Consider the following 24,503-nt stretch of genomic DNA (forward strand, 5'->3'; position numbering starts at 1 on the left):
ACATTTACATATCTATTATCCTATGCATTTTGTGTTTTTTATCTTGTATTTTTTATGCTGTGGACTGCCCTGAGATCTACGGACAAGGGGGGTGGGCGTATACAAATTTGATAAATAAATAAATAAGCGTAAGACAAGCCAAGTCACCAAATGTAAACACTGCTGCTTCCATTACATGTAAAATGGAAGTTTTCATTAGATGGGTGAACAATTACTTGCAACCATGCATTCAAAACTTTTCATTCGCAAAACAATGTGCCTGTTAAATCTTATCTGTATAGAACTCTCTCAAATAAATAAATAAATAAATAAATAAATGATGTGCAAAAACAAAAACAGAACCCTGCACCCAGGGAACAGCCTAGTAAGCGCCAACAGAGGAATGGGCCAGATTCAGTTTTTCGCGGTGCCTAAAAGAGGTTTGCTCTTGGTCTCTATGAGATATAATTCCCAAATGACAAGCTTATGTGGGCTTCAGTACAAATACACCACCTGATTCATAGCCCAGAAGATTCTGTATTTCAGCTGGCGATGAAATCCTGAGCTTACTGCAATGCCATCCTGTCATCCCTGCAACTCTAGGGAAATGTCATGGTGCTGTTGACATTGGGTTGCTTATCTTGAGCAACAGGTCAAGTGGGTTTAAGTTAAATTTGGTTTAAGCTTTCATACAACTGGTGGCACTCCAAACTGCCTCTCCCCCTGCCATCCTAAAAGAACACATTTTGAGGCCTGCTTCCTACGGGAAGCAACAGAGGTTTCTTCATTTACTTTCAATATCATTAGAATTCCTCCCTGGTTTTAACCATATCTTCTTAAAAAATATCTGCACGGACTTCAAAATAACTTCCTTCCATTGGTTTAAGATCATGGACTAGGATTCTACCCTGAGGTAGTGGGAACCCCAACAACTCTCAGTTGCATTGTGGCTCACTTTAGCTAGGGCGGAAAAGTTGTTGCCTGTATTTTAAACAATTATAATTTAAATTTTACAAGCATAAATATATATGTAAATAAAATGCACACTGTCTAGAAGTGAGACATAGCAGCTGTTTGCCTAGAATTTCTAGTAATAAAAAAGGTAGTTTGACACACATGGGCAACCTGAATTTCTGTAGTATACGCCTCTTTTCTGACTTGGGGAGACTATCAAGTATTCCTGCTGGAGCCCTGGGTTTTCACATCAACAAATGCAGGGTCCTCCACAAAGTGTAGTTTACCATCATATCGGCTCTACACTACTGTCTTGCCACAGTTGCCACAATTAGAACAACAGTTTGTCTTGCTTAAAGCTGGATGCCTGACAACTATGAGGTGTTTACCTTTACATCTGTGCATAGAATTTTGTGTAAAAATAGCTTTGGTGTATTAAAAGCATTGCAACAAAATACCTGCAATATAATTACAAATGTGTTCTTTGGTACCTACCTGATATTTTTACAATGAAATTGTGGGGTTGTTTTGGTTTGTTTGGTTTTTTTAAATGGACACGTCCCTTAACAAACAAAGAGAATGCAATTGGTTCAGGAAGCATTCGAATTTCTTTGCCTTATCTGAACTTGTATCCAGGTACTGAACTGGAAAAGTTCAAACAATTAAAAGAGCAAAATCACACTACTTTTTAAAACGAACTCATGTGACTCAATGCTGTTATGGTTGTACTTTCTGAGACCAGCTCTGGCTATGTTCCTCGCTGCTGGTGGGCACCCGGAATCTTATGTACATCTTTCACCTCCATGGTGTTGCCGTAGAAACAAAGAGCCGTATCCAAGAGCATCCTCATCACTGGTAAGAAGCAATGGCTGCCTTCTAGATCACTAACCGGCCACATAGGGCGGAAGAGATCATGGTGTAAAGGTGTGAAGCCAGCAGCCTGCCCTCTTTTCCCAGTCTCTTCATTTTGCAAGCCATCATCCCACTAAAGCGTGTTTCTTCTAGCCAAGTCATCATCAGGTGAAGTTAAGTCTTTGGTTTCTTTGGGGCTTATAAATAACATTTTTTAAAAAGAGTTGAAGTATAAACCTGCTTTCTTGAAGTCCTGTTCAGTTATTTTTAAAGCTTTTCCACCGAAGATTAGTTTGTGGTCAATTCTTTACGCTTTGGTACAAGTGCTTGATGAGGAAGATGAGTTGCCTGAACTGGAGCCGCCCTCCTCCTGCCACTTATCCAGGCTCCTCCGTCGCGCGTTCATGAAAAAGTTACTGACCGTGCTGAGCTCCAGACCCAACTGCTGTGAAATGGTGATTTGCAAATCTTTGGAAGGGCGCTTGTTTTCCTTGAATATTGCATGTAGAGTCCGGCGCTGGACGTCCGTAAAGACCAACCTGGGCTTCTTGGGGGTGTTACTTTTGTCCTTCCCATGCTCTTGCTCTTTCCGTTTGCAAGCTGAAATGAAAAAGAACACAACACTATGGCTTGACTTCTGTGCAAAGTGTGGGGTTTGAGCCAAATCACAAATGCATGTTTTGCTAGACAGGCACAGGGCCAGTACACAGAGAGTTCTTGAACTTCCTAGAGAGGACTCTCTATGTGGTCACTTCCCCTACCTGCTCTGGGCAGGAATTCTGTAACAAAGAGATAATCTTTGATACTTCTTACCTGTATTGCATTTGCTGCCTGCATTGAAATGTAAGTACAGTGGTACCTCGAGTTACAAATGCCTCAGGTTACAAACGCTTCGGGTTACAAACTGCTAATCTGGAAGAGTTACCTCGAGTTGAGAACTTTGCTCCAGGATGAGAATGGAAATCGTGTGCCGGCGGCGCAGCGACAGCAAGAGGCCCCATAAGCGAAAGCACACCTCTAGTTAAGAACAGTTTCAGGTTAAGAACGGACCTCTGGAACGTATTAAGTTCATAACTAGAGGTACCACTGTAAATCTTTTTTGTTACTAAAAAATGTGGTTCATTCTCTGCAACGGAGGTGAAGAAGGGGAGGTCAACAGACCACAAATAAAAGGGATAAAATGGTGTACAGTGGTACCTCTGGTTACGTACTTAATTCGTTCCGGAGGTCCGTTCTTAACCTGAAACTGTTCTTAACCTGAAGCACCACTTTAGCTAATGGGGCCTCCCGCTGCTGCCGCACCACCAGAGCATGATTTCTGTTCTCATCCTGAAGCAAAGTTCTTAACCCGAGGTACTATTTCTGGGATATCGGAGTCTGTAACCTGAAGCATATGTAACCCGAGGTACCACTGTAATTGCCTTAATCCTAAACTTTAGTAAACTGCAAAATGTATAACTGCTTTACTCTGCTCAAAAGGCTTCACAGCCCATTTACTTTCTTTATTTCTCCCACACATGTGGGATAGGAGGTTTAAATTTCTCAGTCCCTGTCTCCCACAGTAAATGTTGGCAATGTGGTAACTGCTGACATTTGCAATAGTTCTTGATATTTTAGGATCAAGATTTGTTTTCCCCACCCCATAAAATTTATGTATAGCTTGATTGTAAGGGGGGAGGGACGCATAAGAGGTTTTCCAAACTCCTGTGCTCCTGGTGGAAATTAAAAGCCTCAGGAGGTCTTCAGTTGCTCTCTGATGTTGTGGCTGAGTAGTTGGGGCTTGCTGTGCAGAGGGCAGATCAGGGAGGCCTTATATCCACAATAGCTAAAGCTCTCCCTGCTATTCCTCAGAGATCTACCAGACTGGGGAGAAAAACCACACCAGCCCCAGGAGCTAGTATGGCTGTTTGCCCTCCCATTGGAGTGAACTACAAAAGGGGGGAAGCACCCCACCCTCTGCCCTGGCTGCTGCAGGCTTGGCAGGATTAGGAAGTGGTCATGAAGTGTAGGGGTGCAGGTGGCACTGTGGGTTAAACCACAGAGCCTAGGACTTGCCGATCAGTAGGTTGGCAGTTCGAATCCCCGTGACGGGGTGAGCTCCCATTGCTCGGTCCCTGCTCCTGCCAACCTAGCAGTTCGAAAGCACGTCGAAGTGCAAGTAGATAAATAGGTACCGCTCCAGCGGGAAGGTAAACGGCGTTTCCATGCGCTGCTCTGGTTCGCCAGAAGTGGCTTAGTCATGCTGGCCACATGACCCAGAAACTGTATGCCAGCTCCCTCGGCCAATAAAGCGAGATGAGTGCCAGAGTCAGACAGACTGGACCTAATGGTCAGGGGTCCCTTTACCTTTAGCTTTATGAAGTGTAGCCTCCCCCTACCCTACCCTCCCCACTCCACCCAGTCTCCATAGGATTTCTAGGGCCAGGAATGATTTTTAGACAGCATAAATATGATAAACATGCTTAGCCTGCTGCTCCCATAATTTTGCATGATTGTTCCCTTTGGTGGTCACTAGGTGGTGGCCTTGTTCTCACTGATGAAGAATATTTACCGTATTTTTTGCTCTATAAGACTCACTTTTTCCCTCCTAAAAAGTAAGGGGAAATGTGTGTGCGTCTTATGGAGCGAGTGCAGGCTGTGCAGCTATTCCAGAAGCCAGAACAGCAAGAGGGATTGCTGCTTTCACTGCACAGTGATCCCTCTTGTTGTTCTGGCTTCTGAGATTCAGAATATTTTTTTTCTTCCTCCAAAAACTAGGTGCCACTTATGGTCTGGTGCGTCATAGAGCAAAAAATACGGTAAGTAGAGTAGGAGCATTCAGCTCCACCTGATTGTACTGGCAGGCTCCGCCCCCGCAAACCCTGGTCCGGCCCAAGACATTTTGGCACCTGAGGCGAAAACACAAAATGCCACCCCACTTCCAGGGAAGGAGTCCTACATCAGGGACAAGAGGGGTGTGAAGATCTACTTCAGGAGCAAGCGAGGGAGTCAAATCAACCTTACGCAACGGTTGAAGTGTGAATAAAAGGCCGTTTCAGGGGTGGGTGCAGAAACCTGGAGACCCCCAAAGGGCACCCCACTTCCCAGGGGTGGAAGGAGACCAGCAGCGCTGCTGTGGAGATGGCATTTGGGGAGAAGGCTGCCAAGGAGGTGGCAGATCTGGTCTCCAGGGCGTGTGTTGTCGCTGTCCCTGCCAAAGCAGCATCTTCCTTGGAGGCCAGAGGATTCCTTATCATAAGTACAGATTCTAGACATGCAAAGTTTGTTCTCTTTAAAAACACTGTGAGGAAGAAGTAAAGAATTTTTTCTTTTCCTGCATTTTTGATCACGGCTCGATGCAGCTCCATATAGGAACCGAGCAGCTTGCGTAATAATAATAATAATAATAATAATAATAATAATAATAATAACATTTTTTTTATTTATAGCCCGCCCTGCCCGGTTCAAAATCTGGGCTCAGGGCAGCTAACAACAAATTTAAAACAGTTGTAAAAGCAGCATAAAACACAGTATAAAAACATGAATAACAATAAAATTCAAAGTTCAGAATTCAATTTAGGGGAAATCCATCTAATAAGCATTAGATAATCCCCAGGGCTAGCTGGCTGAATTGGTCCTACTTGGGCCAGCGAGGAGGCCAGGGAAGAATTAGCTGTGGGGTCTCAGAGCAGGTAATCTTCATAAAAGGGGAAGGGGAGGGAAAGAGAAGGGAAATAAAAGATCAGGCTGAATTCAAATTAAGGCTAGGTGGAATAGCTCTGTCTTACAGGCCTGATGGAAGGAGGTTAAATCCTGAAGGGCCCTAGTCTCCTGGGACAGAGCATTCCACCAGGTCGGAGCCACCACTGAAAAGGCCCTTCAGGCCCTTGCATGAATGGAGGAACAGCTTCATTCGTCTATGGGGCATAAGAAAGTAAGAAGATCTTGCTGGATCAGGCCAGGGGCCCATTGAGTCCAGCATCCTATTTGCACAGTGGGAAGCCAGCAAACAGGAGCTGAGCACAAGGGCATGACCACCACTGGCCATGGAGGCAGAGCAGACTTTAGGATGCTGAGAGGGTTTGGGGGTTTTTTTTAGTACCACCCCCTCCCCATGGAAGCCAGAGACAAAATAGTGGTTTAGGAAATAGAGCAGAGCCAGTTATAGACAGCAGTGCATGAGCCACACATTGGGATAATGACATCCATCTACAATTGCAAATCAACAGCTATGTTTTCACCTTCATTTAGGGTGTTTTGGGTCAAATTTTGAGCCAAAATACATCAGTTTCATGTATGTAACCATAATACATGTGAATTTCTCCCACCTGTTTGCACAAAGCAGTCAAGGTGATCAATAAACCAAATGCATGACAGCACTAGCAGCCTCCTATCCAGCATTGCTTGGGAATTATAAGAAACCCCAAAAAGTCAGCGCAGCCTTGAAATTAGCGGTCAGAATCAGCGTACTTTTGAAAGATTCAGTCTGCCTTCTTGATTCGAAATGGTGTTTGATTTTATCCAGACATAGACAAAAACATCGTCCTTGATGTCAGGAACCAGCATGCAAAATTTTGGTTGCAACATCTCAAGTGTATAGAGAATAAACAGCTTTGCATGAGATGCTTCCTGTGCTAGCTACTGTTGTCCACTAGATGGAACACACTCTCCGCATAAAAGGAGGAGCACAGCCGAACAAAAGAGGGAAAGTGAGGCATCTGCTCAATGTGACTCATCTATTCCCATTTGAGTAGATGCTGGAGGTGTCAGAACAGCAATATTCTAGCAGCCATCTGCATATCATCATCATCATTATCATTATACCGCCATTCACCTGAGCATCACAGGGTGGTTTACAGTACAAAAACATAAAAATACATAACATAATAACAAACTAAACAATAAAAACCCACAGTTTAAAAGGCCATATACACAGAAACAGATGTAAAGATTAATGGCATGTGTCTCTTTTTCTCTAGTGAAGTGTGCAGAATGAGGCCAACTTAGTGCCAGAAGTAGGAAATGCTAAACCAGGGGTCAGCAAACTTTTTCAGCAAGGGGCCGGTCCACTGTCCCTCAGACCTTGTGGTGGGCCGGACTATATTTTTGGGGGGGAAATGAACAAATTCCTATGCCCCACAAATAACCCAGAGATGCATTTTAAATAAAAGGACACATTCTACTCATGTAAAAACACACTGATTCCCGGACCGTCCGCGGACCAGATTGAGAAGGTGATTTGGCTGGATCCGGCCCCCGGGCCTTAGTTTGCCTACCCATGTGCTAAACGAATCATTTCCTCTTAATAGCTGCTGGCAAAGTTGCCTTCTCTGAGCTCTGTTCTGAAACACCGGCAATGTGGCAAACAGAAAATAGGCAACCAACTTAACGGAATCAAAACTTCTGCCAAAAGGTAATGGAGCCGGCTGGCATACTCTACCAGGTAAGAGGAAGTAGAAATACTGACGACAACACTACAATCTGCCTCTTTCAGCTGAACCAAGATAAACAACTGACCTCCAATAACTCTAAATGGTTGCTGATGCACTGAGGGAGGAACATAAATCCCAGATAAAAGTTCCTCTATTCAACAACAACAACAAATGCTCAAATATTTTGAGCTGACATGATTTCAAGTTGATGAAATGAAAACTTAGTCATGTGGTGCAGATTCAAGGTTACAGATGTTGCACCTGAACCGTTGCTGAGCATTGCTGGGTATTCTGGAACACCTTTGAAGAAACCACGGGTGGTGGCAGTAGAGATCATTTTCTTCCCAGAATTCCTGCTTCCTCCCACAATGGCCAATCACCTGTTTTCTTTCCATTTTGGGGACCAACTCTCTCCCCTGCTTCCCCTATGCACCTGCGTGTCACTTACAATATTTGACCAGGTGTAGATCAGTGCTGCTTCTGGTCTGAAACAGCCTCTCTCGTTGCAGAATAAAACTTGGTGAGGGCGTGGGCAAGCAAGCACGCACGCACGCACACCCCTGGGTGACCTGGAGACACGCTCTGCCACTGGGCTGAAGGCAGCCCATCATAATCCCTCACCCTGTTCTCCCCATAGCCAGCCAGGGAAACACTTGGTATCGTCCATTTTTATATTATTTATTTTTACTTATTAAATCTGTATACTGCCCTTCACCAATAGATCTCAAGGCGGTTCACAGCATAAAAATACAAGGTAAAAACACAAAATATGTAATAATAACAATAACCTCCCCCCCACAGTCCTTTTCCCCACTTGCCATTCCCAGCAAAAGGTTTTCAGAAGTCAAGCATAGCCATATGGGCATCCCAGACTCTGGCAAATGCAAGGTGGAGAAGGAACATTTTGGATCGTTGTCTGGAATGAAGGTGTGTCTGAGCTCCCTCATTTCCCCAACAAAGCAAGAAACGGTGAGACACATGGCATTTGGCTGCAAGCAACGCATCTGGCAGCAGTTTCCAAAGTGGTCTTTTGCGGAGTCACATGCAACTGAGGAGCCTCTTTGGGGGTCCTTTTGCAGCCTGGTGGGAGCAGAAGCGTCTCTTTTCACCACCACTCAGAATTTGGTGGTTTGGGTTTTATTTGCCACTGATGCTTATCTAAGTTCCGAATTAGGGCCCCGGTGACTTGTTCCCACTACTGGGCAACAACCGTCCAACCTCACTTGTAGACAAACATTAACAAAGAATAAATGAGCCCGAGGAGAGGAGGTTATAAATCAATCAGCCACAAGGACGCTGCCAAAAAGCAACTGCAGAGTCCCTACTGGCATCAGAGCAGTTGCCATTAAAGCATCGAAGGAGGCCTGCATGTGGTTTTCTAAGGAGTGGGTGACGAGAGGAGGAAGCGTTGGATAAAATACCCCTCCTCCTCTCCCCACAAACCAAAAAGGTCTTTAACAAACTGAAAATTATCAGCACATGTCTAATATCAGCAGGGGGGGATGTGCCATACAGTGGGTGTCTCTGCGCTAAAGACCCCACTCTTGTAGCAGCTGCAGGAGGGCCTCTTCAGTGATGGCCTCATGACCTTATGGGCAGCCCCACACAGAGCGTATTGTACTAGTGTAGTGCCTGAATCACTCTGGTCAAGCTGTCTTAATGTCAGGTGGCAATGGACCCAACCTCCATGGCAGGTCACCAGAAATGGATAAGACAAGGAAAAGTTCTTACCAACTGCTTTTTATTCAATATTCACAGAGAGAGGCTTGGAAATGCAGCCTCTTGGAATAATGGTGTTGCCCCGAGTGAATCTCCACCCCTTCCCTCTCTCCCTTCATGTGTCATCACTACAGGTGCTGAGATGTACCCTCTGCCTCTGAGCTCTCTGCTCTCCTACTTTCAATGCTTGCCGGGTTCTGGGAAGGGGGGGTCTGGAATGCTTTCTAAAGACACTGTGTCCCATCAGCTGTCCCCCCTCTGGTGTTTATTCCTCCTCCTCTCCAATTATTTCCCAACCTTTCCCCTCATCTTCCTCTGAGCTGTGACCTCCCTCAAACCCCTGTTGTAATTCTGAACTGTCTTCTTCTTCTCTGGGAGGGTCAGGCTGTTAGATTTCTGTTATGCCACTGTGCAGTTTCTGGAGTCACAAGACTCTGTTTACATTCCAGACTGTTGGCAGTCTCACGGGAGATGGGAGATAGATGTTGATGTTACTGGTTTCCTGTTTCTTTTTTCCAGTTGTTCACTGACTCTCACAGAGAGCAGATACATGTTCTTTCTGTCCTGCATAGTTAGAAATAAACGTAGCGATATAGCACATATTTTCGGCTTCTTCTGTTGCTGTTTGGATACTCTGCGTAATGGGCGTGCGCCTGAAGCCTCATTAAAGGCTTAGGTCATTAATCACCGTCAGAGCAGAGCCTCGATAGATTCTGAAGTACGACGTGGAGGAGAGTCATTTCAGCTCGGTCGTACACAAGCTCCGACACAGGCTGAGGAGGCGGTCTCCACCATTCCTCCTCTGCCCAGTCCCTGACACTTAACCCAAGAATGGTAATACCTGGTGCATTAGCTAGAACAATGGTTGTCTACGCCAAGTTTGCTACACCAAGTTTAAGGTTCCGCAGTTAGAATACTGAACTCTAAACAACTTGGGGCTGAGCACTGGGGACCAGAAGATACTCTGCAACACCCCACAGCTCAGTTGTCCTAGAATGATAGAACTGTAGGGTTGGAAGGGACCCTGAGGGTGATCCCTGGTATGCAGGAATCCTGCCCACAGCAGCCACCCAATGCCACTCTCTGAAACGGCATCCATAAGTAAAAGCAGAATCACAGAAGGATGGCACCTTGGACAGCCACCCCACAGAATCAGGGTACCATGATCAGTGGTATTCAACGCCACTGAGAGGTCAAGCAACAGTGACATGGCTTCACTCCCCATCTGCCTCTCCCGGTAAAGGTCATCCATGAGGGTAACTGGGGCTCTGTGAGATGAGCTGGCTATGTGCCCTACAAGATGCTCCAGAATCCCACACAAAGTGGCATGTATCCCCCTCACCCTCACTGGATAAGACAAAGGGGAAGAGCATTCTTTAAAAGTAGAAAGTTGGAAACAAACTGATGCTGGGGTTAAAAAGCCTCATGGGTCCATCAAAATCTGAAGGCTTGGAAGAGATCCAATCCCTCTTTCTGTTCTGCCAATAGGTGCCTACGGCCAGGCACTCAGGTGAAGAAGTATTTCGAGTGCCATTTCCCTTTCCTCATTTCTTAACTTACCCCAAAGGGCTGGGGTAAGTATGTGGTGCTGGTGGGGAGGCTAGTAACTTGTGGGTACCCACTCTTCATACAATGGTACCTCAGGTTAAGTACTTAATTTGTTCCGGAGGTCCATTCTTAACCCGAAACTGTTCTTAACCTGAAGCACCACTTTAGCTAATGGGGCCTCCTGCTGCTGCCGCGCTGCCGGAGCACGATTTCTGTTCTCATCCTGAAGCAAAGTTCTTAACCCGAGGTAGTATTTCTGGGTTAGCAGAGTCTGTAACCTGAAGCGTCTGTAACCTGAAGCGTCTGTAACCTGAAGCGTCTGTAACCTGAAGCGTCTGTAACCTGAGGTACCACTGTACAATAAAATCCCTGCACTGCATAAGGGCAGCAGTCTCCCGCAGACATTCTGCTACAGAGCTTAAGCAGAAGGCAATGTTGCACCTGACTGAAATCGTTGGCGGGCGCAGACGATCAAATTAATTATGCAATAATAACAGGATCCACTGTACCACATTACAGTTTCATCCTAGGTCATAAAACGTATTTATGATACATGTCTGATGATCAGTGATTCCATCCAGTGTCCCCAAGCTTTGATTGCAGCTTTTTTTATTATTATTCTTGCTGGGCTAATGCCAGATAATCTGCCAGGAAAAAGTGACTTTGGGGGAGAGAGTGTATTTGGAGGAGAGCATGCAGGAATGACAGAGAGGAGGGACAATGTAACCCACCCTTCCTAAGCCCCCTCACAATTCACCTGAGGGTGCGGCAGATTGCAGCAGATTCTTGGCCAGTCTAGTTGAAGAAGACCAGGGAACGGGCGCTGGCTGAGAGACCCTGGAAGCAGAGGCACCGTGCAAGTCAGAGGAGGTACAAAGAGTCCCAGCTGGCCGAATGCAGTCTTGGCATCTCCTCCTTGCATCACCATGGCACAGAGTGGGGCAAGGCAGGAAGTCTCCCCCATTCCCAGCACCCCTTCCTCCTGGAAGCAGCACAAGACCAGCTCTTGGCAGCAAAAGTGAATTCTGCTATCATTTTCGAGAGCGGTGATTGATTGTTGCCTTTAACGTATTGCTTTAATTACCTGTCCAAGGCTGGGAATATTTCAAGCTGCAGTGGCGTTCATTTCCTAACTTGTTACTAAAATACAAATGTCAGCACAAGCCTTCTCCATAGGCCCGCGATGGAACAGGCTGGCGACGCCTCTCTCTCTTTCCCCAAAGGCTGCCTTAGAACATTGTCAGAGCCTTGGTGTGAACCCTAAAATGGCTGAAGGGGAACCTGGGTCCTCTTTTGACCTCTTCTTGCAACTTGCTTGTTGAGGGGGTATTAAAGGGTGCTGAAAGATATTCTGAACTTTCCAAATGAGGGCAGAAGCCCAAAGAAATTGTTCAAGATAAAAAAAATTGGGCTGCAGTGTGCTGTAGCAAAAATGTGTGCTGGGATTGCCTAGCCTAGAGATGCTCCAAAACATCATGCTGGAAAGGAGAACACACAGGAGGCAATCGGGATTTCACCAGACACCTGTGGAAACCTGCATTTCTCTCTAATGACACCCACACCATAGAACAACAAGTGCAAAAGAGGCATTTAAAGTGGATTAAAGGGCTCCGTCAGCCAAGAGTGACAAATCCACTTTTTTTAAAAGCCCCAGACCTTTTCGTAGAAGAAGAAGAAGAGTTTGGATTTGATATCCCACTTTATCACTACCCTAAGGAGTCTCAAAGCGGCCAACAATCTCCTTCTCTTCCTCCCCCACAACAAACACTCTGTGAGGTGAGTGAGGCTGAGAGACTTCAGAGAAGTGTGACTAGCCCAAGGTCACCCAGCAGCTGCATGTGGAGGAGCGGAGACGCGAACCCGGTTCCCCAGATTACGAGTCTACTGCTCTTAACCACTACACCACACTGGCTCTCTAGTTTGTAGTTTGGGAAAGGACAGACAACAGCATTGAAAAGCATGAGGTGAATTAGTGGCTAGCAGGAAGGTGTGTCAGCACCCCATGGGCAAATTAGGATGAATGCTCTCTGCCATATAACCATCCTGTAAAAAAATCTGAACAAATGCTCAGTAAAGATGGCCTAACCTCCACGTCAGCTCTGGGCCAGCAAAAAGCTGAAAACTGCCCTATTTAGACAGGCCCTTGCAAGATTATTTTTTATCTAAAGCATTCAATATCTATTAACATTTTTTATTATGTTTCGCAAATACTTGTAGACTTATTTTGTTCCAGTTTATATGTTGTAAGCCACGTTGCTATATTCTAAGAAAGAGTGAATAATTTTCAAATAATTGAAAAAAGCAAATCAGAACAAATGTTCAATAGTTGTCTGAAGGGGTCCAGAATCTACCTGGTTTGAACTTCAGCTGACAAATGGAGCCTAAAATACCTTTTGAGTCTTTTTGGTGGCATCAGTGCCACATGCGGCCTAGATTAATGCAGGAAAGAAACCTAAATGTCAAGCTTTACATTTGCATAACAGGCTGACTGGAGGAACTGCTTTGAGGGTCATGTGTGAAGTTAGCGCTGTAAGACAGTGTTAAAGAGGATTCCCTGTTTAGGGAAGTTTTTAATGTGTGATGTTTTATCGTATTTTTAATATTCTGTTGCGAGCCACCCAGAGTGGCTGGGGAAACACAGCCAGATGGGTGGGGTATAAATATTATTATAAATATTATTGTTGTTGTTGTTGTTGTTGTTGTTGTTGTTGTTGTTGTTGTTGTTATTCCCTCTCAGATTCATTCCAATGCAGAAACTAGTTCTGCAGGTTTCCTTTGCTTTCCATGTGATGATGTGGAAAAACTGGACCAATGAGCAGCCCTAAATGTGCATTTTGATTATCGTGACCCATTGGATAATGCTAGTGTTGAGCATCTCCCTTCCTTGCTTTCATGCCCAAACAAGTTTCTAAACGCTCTTTAATTTTTTAATTTTTAAAAATCCATAAAAGGACTGTCCCTTATCCTCACAAATGCTCACATAGCTAAGGAAGACGACACTGACTTGGAACAGCGCATCACCCCCAGTACTTGATTCAAGGGCATTTTCCTTTGGGGCCAAGATTAATGGCCAAGCTGCTGAAGTCACCTCCTCCAGTCCATTTCTCATGTTCCATAGTTATGTGGGATTAGCAGAAGCTGCTACAGCAGGAAATTAGAAAACCAGAGCAGGCTTTTCAGCAAAGCAGGCCAGCTCCCGCACCCACCTCAATTATCCTGCCAAGAGGTTTACTACCAGGCCCTGCCCAGGCTGCTGGTTTTACCCTTCACTCTTCATAGCCTACGAGGAGCGCAGGAGAAGAACCATCTCCTCCAGCGCCAAGTCTGTGCAGTACCACTGGTAGCAACAGGCACCCCATTCTGTTGTCCTCTCTGCGCATGCCACCACCCATGTATAGGGCAATGAGAGTCCCCGCTACCTTACGGTGGCCTCCTTAGGAGTAGGAAACAGCCAACTGAATTCCAAGTCTCCTGCTTGGCAACCCCAGCCCACCTCCCCTTGTGCTTTCCCAGGTGCTTGGACCACCACCAGTAGCATGACTCCAATGGTCCAAGCAATGGGTCAAGGGACAATCAGCCCAGGACAGCCCAGAAATCCAGTTCAGCAGTTTTGAACAGAGTATAGGAAACAGAGAAATGTGGAGATACAGTGAGCATGTAAATCAAAGCATATTTAAAAAACTAAAAAAACCTATGCCAGAACCCTGGTCTTCTCATCCTACACTAGGCCAATAGCAGAATGGACTCACCTATCTCAGCAGTTCCAGGATGAGCAGCCCAAGAGGGAGGGAGGTGGTGGGAACCATCCTAAATTAAAGGCTATGCAGCCACCCCCCTTTGCTCCCCAGTGCCCCCAAACCTATAAAAACATTACAGTCATACCTCGGGTTGAAGTAGCTTTGGGTTGAACATTTTCGGGTTGCGCTCTGTGGCGACCCGGAAGTAACAGAACGCATTACTTCCAGGTTTCGCTGCTTGCGCATGCGCTCAAAATGACGTCATGCGCATGCGCAGAAGCGGCGAATCGCGGCAAGCAGACACGGTTTGCATTCTGCTCTGGATGTGAACAGGGCTCTGGAACGGATCCTGTTCGCATCCAGAGGTACCACTGTATTCAGAATTGTGGTTTACCCAACCCACTAAGTAACAGCAACGATGAATTGCCCATTTATTCAAAATCCAATTAAAATTATTTCGTTTAATTAATTGAATAAAATTGATGGACTTGATTGAGTGACACCAGCCAGCTTTTCAAAGTCTGATACTCATTTACACCTCCAGCCCTCCCTTGGCATCACCTCTTAGCCCAATACACACCCCACTCAGTGTTGCAGATCAAGGCTCCTGTCAGAAAAGGGGCTGAAGGGTTGGCTCCCTCTGCTTGTTCTACAGCAAGGCGTGGGAAACTGGCGACCCTCCAGAAGGTGCTGGACTGCAACCACCTCTGACCGCTGGCATTGCAGAGGTTAGGTCAGACCCCAAATGGTGGCAGGTGGAGGTGGAGATGCGTAGTCAGTTAGCATTTCCATTGGAAAGGCTAAGTTCTTGTCACTGTGATTTCCTTGGGCAAGGAGTTCCATAGTTCAGTGTACCCCGAGCTAAGTATAGTGGTACCTCGGGTTACATATGCTTCAGGTTACGTATGCTTCAGGTTACAGACTCCGCTAACCCAGAAATAGTACCTCGGGTTAAGAACTTTGCTTCAGGATGAGAACAGAAATCGTGCGGTGGCGGCGCGGCGGCAGCAGGAGGCCCCATTAGCTAAAGTGATGCTTCAGGTTAAGAACAGTTTTGAAGGTGATTGGGCCGAATCTGGCCCCTGGGCCATAGTTTGCCTACCCATGACGAAGAGGACCTTCTCCACCTGAACGACCTGCCCCCTATACTCAGCCCGTGCTGGCACCTGTGCAGTAGAAAGCCTAGGCGGCCAGCCAGGTGGACTTAGGAGCATCATTGCAGTGAGCCAACTTGAACAAAATATTGAGGACCCAGGTAAGCCCCGCCCCACATAATTGATCACATGACCTGGTGCATGCACACAATTTTAATGTCAGTGCCCATTAACTGGGGGGCCACCCCCTCAAATATTTTGGGGGGGGGCAAATAATAATAATTTATTATTTATACCCCGCCCATCTGACTGGGCTTCCCCAGCCACTCTGGGCAGCTTCCAAAAGAATATTAAAATACTGTGATACATCAAACATTAAAAGCTTCCCTAAACAGGGCTGCCTTCAGATGTCTTCTAAAAGTCTGGTAGTTGTTCTTTGACATTTGGTGGGAGGGCGTTCCACAGGGCGGGCGCCACTACGGAGAAGGCCCTCTGCCTGGTTCCCTGTAGCTTTGCTTCTCGCAGTGAGGGAACCGCCAGAAGGCCCTCGGCGCTGGACCTCAGTGTCCGGGCAGAACGATGGAGGTGGAGACACTCCTTCAGGGAGGGACCTCGGCCCCTAGAAGCTGGCTCCTAGGCACTTAGTCAAGCCATTGATTTACCTAGCTCAGGATGGCCAACGAGTTGTTTCCGGCGGGGTTATCTGGCAGCCCTGCCTGGAGGTACCCGGACTAACCCTTGGACCTTGTGCCTGCGAAGCAGATCACTGCTTGTCACTGAGCAAGCAGGGAGCCCTGAAACCCAGCTGAAGGAGGCGAGGGCAGAGGCCCTGGAAAAACCCACCCTTGGTTTGCTGCGGAAGCTTCTGCAATTCCTGGCTTGAGTGGAAGTCGAAGGAGACCCAGCGGAAAGCCGAGGCAGGATTTCGCCTTTCTCTGAAGAAGCTGCCTGGGGGAGGGGGAGGGGCGCGTTCAACGTCACCGGGGAAACCCTGTCAGGAACAAAAACGCAAAGCCGCACCTCCGCACCCAGTACAGGTTTCTTTTATAGCGCACTGGAAAGAAATAGACCCCGTTTAGTGCAATTGTCTGGTCAGATCAAGAGGAGACACGGATTTAAATGCTTGCGAAATGCGCAGATAGGATCCTCGGTCTTTATTCCTATTTCAAGGATTCCGCCCCATTCGCGGCCCAGTGAAACTTTTCCAGGGAAGAAGAAGAAGAAGAAGAAGAAGAAGAAGAAGAAGAAGAAACCTCGAGGTTCTTGCTGGCTCTCTCCACCCCCCCCCCATCCCCCAAGGGGCCCTTTCTTGTTGGCAATTTCTCCTAGTCAATTGGGGTCCGCCATTTCTTCCTTTCGGTTTGCCAGGCTCTCTCCGGGAAAGGGCAACGTGGCCAAACTTTTCATCACCTGCCCAGCCGAGCCCCCCTCCCTGGGCCTTTCTCCGGGCAGTTAAGCCACAGCTAAGCCTAGGAGATGGCGGGCTGGGAGACGCTGGATGGGCGCTGGAAGCCGCCTGCTTGTCATTCTGGGCCAGCTGGGCTGCCTGGCAGGGCGCTTTAGGGGGGCGAGAGCAGCTTGGAGGGGCGGTTGCGGGGAGGAGAGAGAGACCTCGGCGGATGCCACGTGCTTCGGACCACTGGAAAAAGCCGAGAGGTGGAAATGAGGGAAGCGAAGGGGCGAGTTGCTGCTGTTGCTGCTGCTGCTGCTGCTGCGGGATCTTAATCGGCCCGATAATTCTTCCCTTAAATGCCGGAGAGCGAGTTATAATCCGGAGGCGAAATTTAATTTGCATTGCCTGGAGTAATTTACGACGTTTCGAACTGATGTTCATACATCAATATCAATCGGCGCAGATTTTTGCCACTTAGGAAGATCATCTCGCCTTTAAAACCTGCACAAAATAAAATCGATCGTGGGTGCATTTGCGGCAGATTGCTTGGCTTGGCTCTGCTCGAAGCCAGGAAAAGCGGCGGCGGGGCGAGGGGGCGCGGGAAGGCGGTCCAGAACCTGCCCGGCCTCCCCGAGGAGCCACCGGGGAGGAAGGAGAAAGCCTTCCTAGAAGACAGACCTCTGGGCCGCCGGCACCGCGGGGAAGCCGCCTCGGACGCCGCAGGCGCCTTCTCTGCTGCGTCTCGGGGGTGTCACCGCCTTGTGGCCACAATCCGCCCTGGAGCTGCCAGGGATTAGTGGAGCAAAAATGGCCAAGCAGGGAGCTTCAGGCTCCTCACTCGTCGTCCGTTCCCAGCAGAAATGATCAGGGGAAAAGCGGGGTAGAAAATCCCGTAGTCTTATACAGCCTCGGCTGTAACATATAGGATGGACTCATAATTATTAGATAATAAAATATAATAAAAAATAACGAAATATATTTCTTAACTGCATTACAAAAATGCATGCAACCTCCCAGTTCCAGCCACGAGGATTGCTTTGCGCGCGCGCACCGACTTCCCTCTCGAGGAAAGGGCGTGTCGAGTGATTCCGAGATCAAGGGTTGTTTCCTTCCAGTATCGATCTATGCAAATCCCCTCCCAATAATCGAAGGGGAATCTCTTCTCTCCCCGCCCAGCCGCCCTCCCCACGGAAGCAGCCTCTTGGCAGCGGGAAAGCCGTCCAAAGCGCCTCCAGCCGGGCACTCATGAAAGTCAGGACGGAGCAGGGGGTGATGCGCACGCTTTGCGCAACTTTTGCCGCATCCTTCCACGACTTTTCACGGCAAGCGCTGTTCTTGCTTGTGAGCCTCGACGGCTCGGGTCTCCTCAGCCTTGGACTTCCCCCAGTCAAAGGGCCATTTCGCCAGCCTCAGTTTTGCGGGCTGTTAAAAGCTTTTGCCGGGTTGCAGGCAGCAGGCCGAGCCCGGAGGGAAACAAGAGCTGTCTTCCAGGGCGAGAAGCCAGAGCCTCCAAAAGCCAGGAACTTCCTCGCCTCTTCCAGGCGCCGCTGCTCGGAAGCGCACAGGCGCCACCTGCGCGGGACCTGCGCGCTACTCCACCACCGCGCCAGGCCAGCCTTTCACCAGGGAGTTCAGCCCGAACAACTCGCCTCGTTTCTCTTTCCATCCACCCAGCCGAGAGACCCTGCAGAGAGAGAGCCAGCTGTGCCCAACGCCTCTCCTACGTAACAGAGACCTGTGGGGTCAAGGAGGTGGAAGAAACCCCTTCCCAGGCCAGCCATTCGCCTGACCCTCCTCGCCCTCGGAGGTGCCAGCTAGGGAAGCTCCCGACTTTGGCTTCTGGAAAATTTTGTGGGCAAACCGTTGGCTATTACTGTATTTGCTGAAAAGCAAAGCAAAAGAACACGTCCAAGGGGCAGGCGGGCGGGAGGTCCAAAAATCAACACAGTAACGAGCTCTGTTTGCAAGGAATTATGCGCTGAACGCGATCCAAAGGGACCTGCAGCCACCACCTTGGACATTAATCCGGACAGACTGGAAGACACTCCGCGGCGCACGCGTGTAAGAGGAGGCCTCCACGCGAGAAGGAGCAGGACAGCAGGAGGACCGAGAACGTTTGGGTGAAAACGCCAGAGCTGCAGCCATCGGCCGCCGCCTCTTGCAGTGGCCACACGTGTGTGTGTGTGTGTGTGTGTGTGTGTGTGTGTGTCTGCCGCAGCCCCTTGGCACAACCGTGCGGCTCCGGACGCGAGGAGAGCGCGTGGAAAACGCTTTCGGCGGGAGGGGGGCTTCCCACGTGGCCCCGATTCCTGCCCCATCCTGACGCGCCACAGAGCGCTGTAGGCCAGCTCTGCGCCTCGGAAGATCAGCCGGATCCGCGGCCAGGGAGCGACAAGAAAAAAAGGCCGCGCGGAGAGGTCCCTCCCTCGCTCCTGAAGTCACCGCAACGACACTACACACCCCTCTCCCCCAGTGGCCACCCCCCCCACTCCATCCTCAATCTTCGGGCTGGTGCGCTTTGTTTGGGAACGGTGCAGGGGGCGTTTTGGCCGAGCTGGCCGAAGGGGAACAAAGCCGAGAGAGCCCCTTGCGTGTGCAGCCCCCCACCTCGCGTCGGCCCGCTGCTGCCTCCCTCCCACCCCATCCCCGCCGCTCACCTGCCAGCCTGAGCGCGGACATCCTCTGGAATTCGGGCTCCTGTAGCCACTTCCACATCCTGCGGAAAGTCTCTCTGCCGGACTTGAGCTTGCTCCAGGGCTTGGGGTTCCTCAGGAGGTCCGAGAGCGTCCCCTGGGAGCGGCAGAGGACGCGCTGGGCGAAGATGGCTTGCGGGATGCTGTAGCGCTTGAGCTCGGTGGTGATCCTCTGGGCGACTTCTTTGGTGTTGATCTCCTCCATCTGCCCCGAGCCGCTCCCGCCGCCGTTGACTTGCCCGGAGGCCGCCGCTGCTGCTCCCGCCGCCGCCGCTCCCGGGTGGGCTTCCCGGGGCCCGGCACCCAGGATCTGCCCGTGGCCCGGCGCGCTCAGGTGGGCGTGGGGGTGGTGCGGGATCCCGTGGAGAGGCCCCATGCCGGGAGCAGAGGTCGGCGTCAGGTGCTGCTCGCCGTGCCTGGCCAGCAGGGCAGGGTGATGCGCTTCGTAGCCGTTGGGGGCCAGCATCTTCTCGGCGGCGGCTCCCGGGTGCGCGTAGTGGGGGAGCCCTTGCTGGGAGCCGTGCAGCCCGCCCAGGCCGGAGCCGGAGAGCGGAGAGAGGCGCTGCCCCATGCCGGGGACGTCTTTGGTGTGGTAGGGCGAGTACAGGTTGTTCATGGACGCGGCCAGGCTCCTTTCGTCCCGCATGAGGGTGAAGCTCCCGCTCACGTTGCCCGACAGCCGCTGGTGAGGATGATGGGGGTGCTGAGACGGGTGGTGGGGGTGGTGGGGGTGATGGTGATGGTGGGGGAATTTGTCCGCGACGGTGGAGATGGGCGGGAGCGGCTGCAGGGGCGTCAGGGTGGTGTAGGTGCTGCTCATGCTCAGGCCAGGCGGGGTCTCGCAAGCCATGGTGATGGTGGGGTGCAGAGGGCCCCCCAAAGGGTGCTCCGCGCCGCTCCGGTGGTGCGCGTAGTCCCCTCCGTCCAGGAGGGCGGCCATGCCCAGCGGGCGAGCGCCGTGGGCCAAGGGGTTGCTCTGGCCGCCGCCGCCGCCGCCGCGGGGGTGGGCGTTCCGGAGCAGATCGGGGCCCGGCTCATGGCTCACCCCGTGGAGGTCGCCCAGAGTCTCCATCGCCAGTTGGGTGTTCATGCTGGCCGCGCGGGCGGGCGGGCGGCGCGCACATCTATCTGGCTTGGGGTGGCCCGCGAGGCACCGAGGAAGCGCTTCCCTTGGCCGGCTCGCCTGCAACGCCGGCACCTTCCCTGCCCCCGAGGCCGCTCCGAAGCTCGCTCGCTCGCCCGGCCTGGGTTGTTGCTGGCTAGAATTTGGGTTTTATTCCAGGGGGAGACGCGGCTGGGGAGGGGCTTCCTTTGGTGTTGGGAATGAGCCCCCGGCAGCTGCCTCCCCGCCGGTCTCCCTAGAACAGCCTCAGCCGCGCCGCCAGTCGGGCTCCGTGCGCCTCCCTCGCCATCGCCAGCTCTCCAGCTTACTGTTTCAGTGGCTTTGGTGACGGGCTCCGCGGTTGCAGCTGCCGGGGTTGGGAGAAAGCGGACATGCGCGCTGGGGACTCACGCAGCGCCTCCCCCCCCCTCTCTCTCTCCGCCCCCCCCCACCTGCGCGCGCGCCAGGACCCACACACTCACACGTGTCTGTTGCTGGCGCGCGCGCAAGACCGGCTAGCCCAGAGCAATGCTGCGCTCTCCCGTCGGAGGCTGAGAGTGCCAGGCACTGACCAAGAATGTGTGTCGGGGTGTGTCCATGGAGGAGGGCGCCCGGAGAGGCCGCCCCTTATTCTCCCCCCGCCCGCCCCAGGCTTGGGACTGTCCCCGAACTTCCCGCGGGTCGTGGCTCAGCTTGCCCTGAGCTCCACGGGAAGGCGGCGTCTCCCTCCGGCGCCGCTGGGTGCTCCATCCCCTCGGCGACTTCGCGCTTCCAGCAGAGAAGCTGCGCGCAGCTCCGGGCGGCGGATGGGAAGACTCCCTCGAGGGTTTTTCACGCCTGGAGAGCGCCGGTTGGGAGCGGATCGCAGTCTCCGCTGTTGCCGGAGCAGGAGTGGGCGGAGACGAAGGCAGACGAAGCCGGAAAGAGGGAGTCAGAGGCGCCCCCGTGGTCACTCCTTCGCCATCAAGAAGACTGCCATCCCGTGCCACACATTTACCTGGGAGGAGGTCCCCCTAGAAGTCAGTAGGCGGGGGAAGGGTAGCTTTCTTTGGCAACCCCTTTATCTAGCACCGTATTACCAACACTGACCGGCAGCAGCGGCTGTCCAGAGGTTCAGGCAGGGCCTCCGCAGGAGATTCCGGCGAGAATTGAACCTGGGACACACAGCAGGCGCTCCACCCACTGAGCCACTATGGGCGTAGCCAGGATTTATTTTAGGAGGGCAGGCTTTATGTTAAGGGGGAGCAAAACCGAGTAATCTGCGACGCAACTGGTCAGTTAGATAAATATTTTTATATATTTACTTGATTTAGGGGGGCATCTGCCCCCTTGCACTCCCCTGGCTACGCCCATGTGAGCCACAGGGACCCAGTGGCGTAGCGTGGGGGGTGCAGGGGGGGCCGGCCGCACCGGGCGCAACATCTGGGGGTTAGGGTTAGGGGGCGCAAATCCACTGGTTATGGGGCGCAAATCCATGGGTTAGGGGGCGCAAATTACTTGCCTTGCCCCGGGTGCTGACAACCCACGCTACGCCACTGCAGGGACCTCCCCCTTCTCTTCAGGCTGGTGTCCCTCCTCTCTCTCGCATCTCCTTCCAAAGAGTGGGGGGGGGTACCTGCCGCCCCTCCCCTGCTTTATTTTCACAACAACCCCATGGGGTAGGCTTGGGGCTGCAACAGGCTCACAAGCGTCCAGACATCCACTCCTCCATCTCACGGGGGCGGCTTGTGGTTGGTCTCTGCCCCTTTCTGTCACTAGAAAGAGCCCTGAAAAGAAGTCATCGAAGCTTCCTCGCGGGTCTGATTTGCTTCCTGAGTCCACCAACCTGTCTCTAAACCAAGCGGTGCGAGATATCAGGGCTTCGAGGGGCTGACCTAGGGTTGGAAGGACCTTGCACAGCGCACTTCCTCCACTCTAAACTCGTAACAGTATGAAAACGGTTTTTGGTTCAGAGCGCCAGGTTGGAGGAATGAGCCTTTGTTGCCTCCTCCTTGGGCAGATCCACCTTACATGTTTAAAGAGTTTTCAGCCAACTTTGAAACACATGACTTTCCCTCAGGGAATCCTGGGAAGTGCAGTCCTCTTCCTAAGGGTGCTTCAGCTGGGGTGGAGGAACATGTGGGATGGGCTTTAATGGGTAGGAGAGGATATAGTAATTGCAATTCATTCCTCCAGGTGTCCACATGTGTGGGTTGAACAGAGTTTCAAAATTCCCTTCATTGGCAGCAAAATTTAAAGCATAGGAATCAGGCTGTAAAACCTTGTTTTGAGTAAGTCCATCTATGCAGTAAGCTGGCTTCCCCATTCTTACCCCACTTAACAAAGAATCAGGCAATAACTTGTGAAGTAAGTTTAAAAATAAGATTTACTTACTTTGGTTTACAGCAACAATAGCATTAAAAACTGTGCAGGCAAAACACTTACATTTACAGTATAACCAGCTTCAGCCAGATGCCTTGAAGCTGGAGCAAGCAGAGGAATGTCTGCATCCAGTGCTGATCAAAGGGAGGGAGAGAGAGGAACAGGAACTGCTATATGCTTCTTCCTCTCCAGGAGAGGAGAAATGACATCACATAGAACCCTCTCTACCAATTGCATTTCTATGGTCTGAGTGCCTATCAGTAAAACTGCTCTGTGGACCTGGCCCCTTCTCATGCTAACTAGCAAGAATGTGTATTTGTTAAGTTTGGCTGCTAATCTCCCAGGGAGCGGGTGCATTCGGAGGAGGGGGCCAACCCAATCCATTCCAAGGGCAAAACTCAGACTGAGAAGGAGGATGAAGCTGCCAGCCAGGACCACCTCCTGGGCTGATTGTAAGAAGGCAGGAAGGTGGAGGGGGGCTGGCTGAGGGCAAATTGAGGCTGGTGGGTCAGTGCCCCCATTCTCCTTACTGGGCCAGTCTCTGCTGCATTGGCACCAGTATATGTGGGGTGTGTGATGCTGCCATGTGGCATCCATAGCACTTTCCCTTTTGCAACAGCAAAAAGGGGACATTCCACATGTGGAACACATTTATGTTATGAGCACAACAATGGGGCAACCAGGAAATTTTGAGAGCACAAGGTTTTCAGATGGACAATAAGAGCATTTGGTGTGGATGGGGGGCTCCAAGTCAGTTAAGGGTCATGGCCAATGGCTGCTAGACCTGTTATCCCAGGGATGGCCAAAGAGTACCTCAGATGGACCCCAAAATGGTGCCTCCTCCCTGCCAGAGAAGAAGGGGTGAGGGTAAATCTACATTGGGACAAAGGGGTAAAAAGGATGGTCATTTGGGATCTGCTGCCCCAGTGGATCCAGCTGCCTGAGGCAATCACAGTTGCCTCAGTTTGCCTCTTGGTTGGGCTGGCCTTGTGTCCTCTAAGAAAGCCTCAAATTTTCTGTTTTTTCACTGCTGTGCTGTATTGCATTGTTTTCAGTGATCCTCCCTTCAGAAACACAAGACCTATTTCCTGCATAGGCAGTCCAGACCCCATCAGCATAATGTGAAGTATGGGCTTGTTTATTTTGCCTGCATCATCTTGCACTTATTTGCATTGACTATTGTCTTGCAATGTCCTTTCTACAGTGGCCAAGTTGGTGTTCTTTGCCATCAGTTTTGAATTCCATGTCGTGTATGCATTAGTTGAATACCACACTCCCTTCTGTTAGGAAAACAGTTAGTTTAATTTTTGCTGCTACATTGTACAATTTAAGCAGTTACTGGTCCATAAGAGAATCTTGTGGTTTCTCTTAGGAGCAGTTGGTGAGAGGCTTCCTCAAAACCATTTGCAAAATCCAAATATTGAATGGCTACTATTGTCTGTTGTCATGGATGGATCACTCCCTGGTGACATTTGGATTGAATGTTTCAAGGGGACCGCTCTCCATGCACTGTACCACAGAGACTTACGGCATCTGATGGATTCCTGATTTCTTTGGGGATTTTCCAGTTGACGTGGCTGGCATTTCTGTTGAGACTTGTCTCACTATGGAATGGTGAGATGCATAGGACCATTGATTCAGTTGCTCCTGAGTGCCATCC

The 24,503-nt window shown here is 50.3% G+C and overlaps 1 protein-coding gene across 1 annotated transcript; it reads right to left on the bottom strand.

Moving 5' to 3' along the window:
• Nucleotides 1-1,315: 1,315 nt before the first annotated feature.
• ONECUT1 (one cut homeobox 1) lies at nt 1,316-20,817 on the bottom strand. The gene is made up of 2 exons (XM_080980452.1): nt 19,345-20,817; nt 1,316-2,385 (listed from the first exon to the last, which is right to left on the bottom strand). Exons 1-2 carry the CDS (start codon nt 20,468-20,470, stop codon nt 2,093-2,095), a joined length of 1,419 nt encoding a protein of 472 aa, XP_080836578.1. The 5' UTR covers nt 20,471-20,817; the 3' UTR covers nt 1,316-2,092.
• Between the last annotated feature and the right edge of the window lie 3,686 nt (nt 20,818-24,503).

This window comes from Podarcis pityusensis (assembly GCF_964106645.2).
Source record: "Podarcis pityusensis genome assembly, chromosome: 14".
Taxonomy (NCBI): Eukaryota; Metazoa; Chordata; class Lepidosauria; order Squamata; family Lacertidae; genus Podarcis; species Podarcis pityusensis.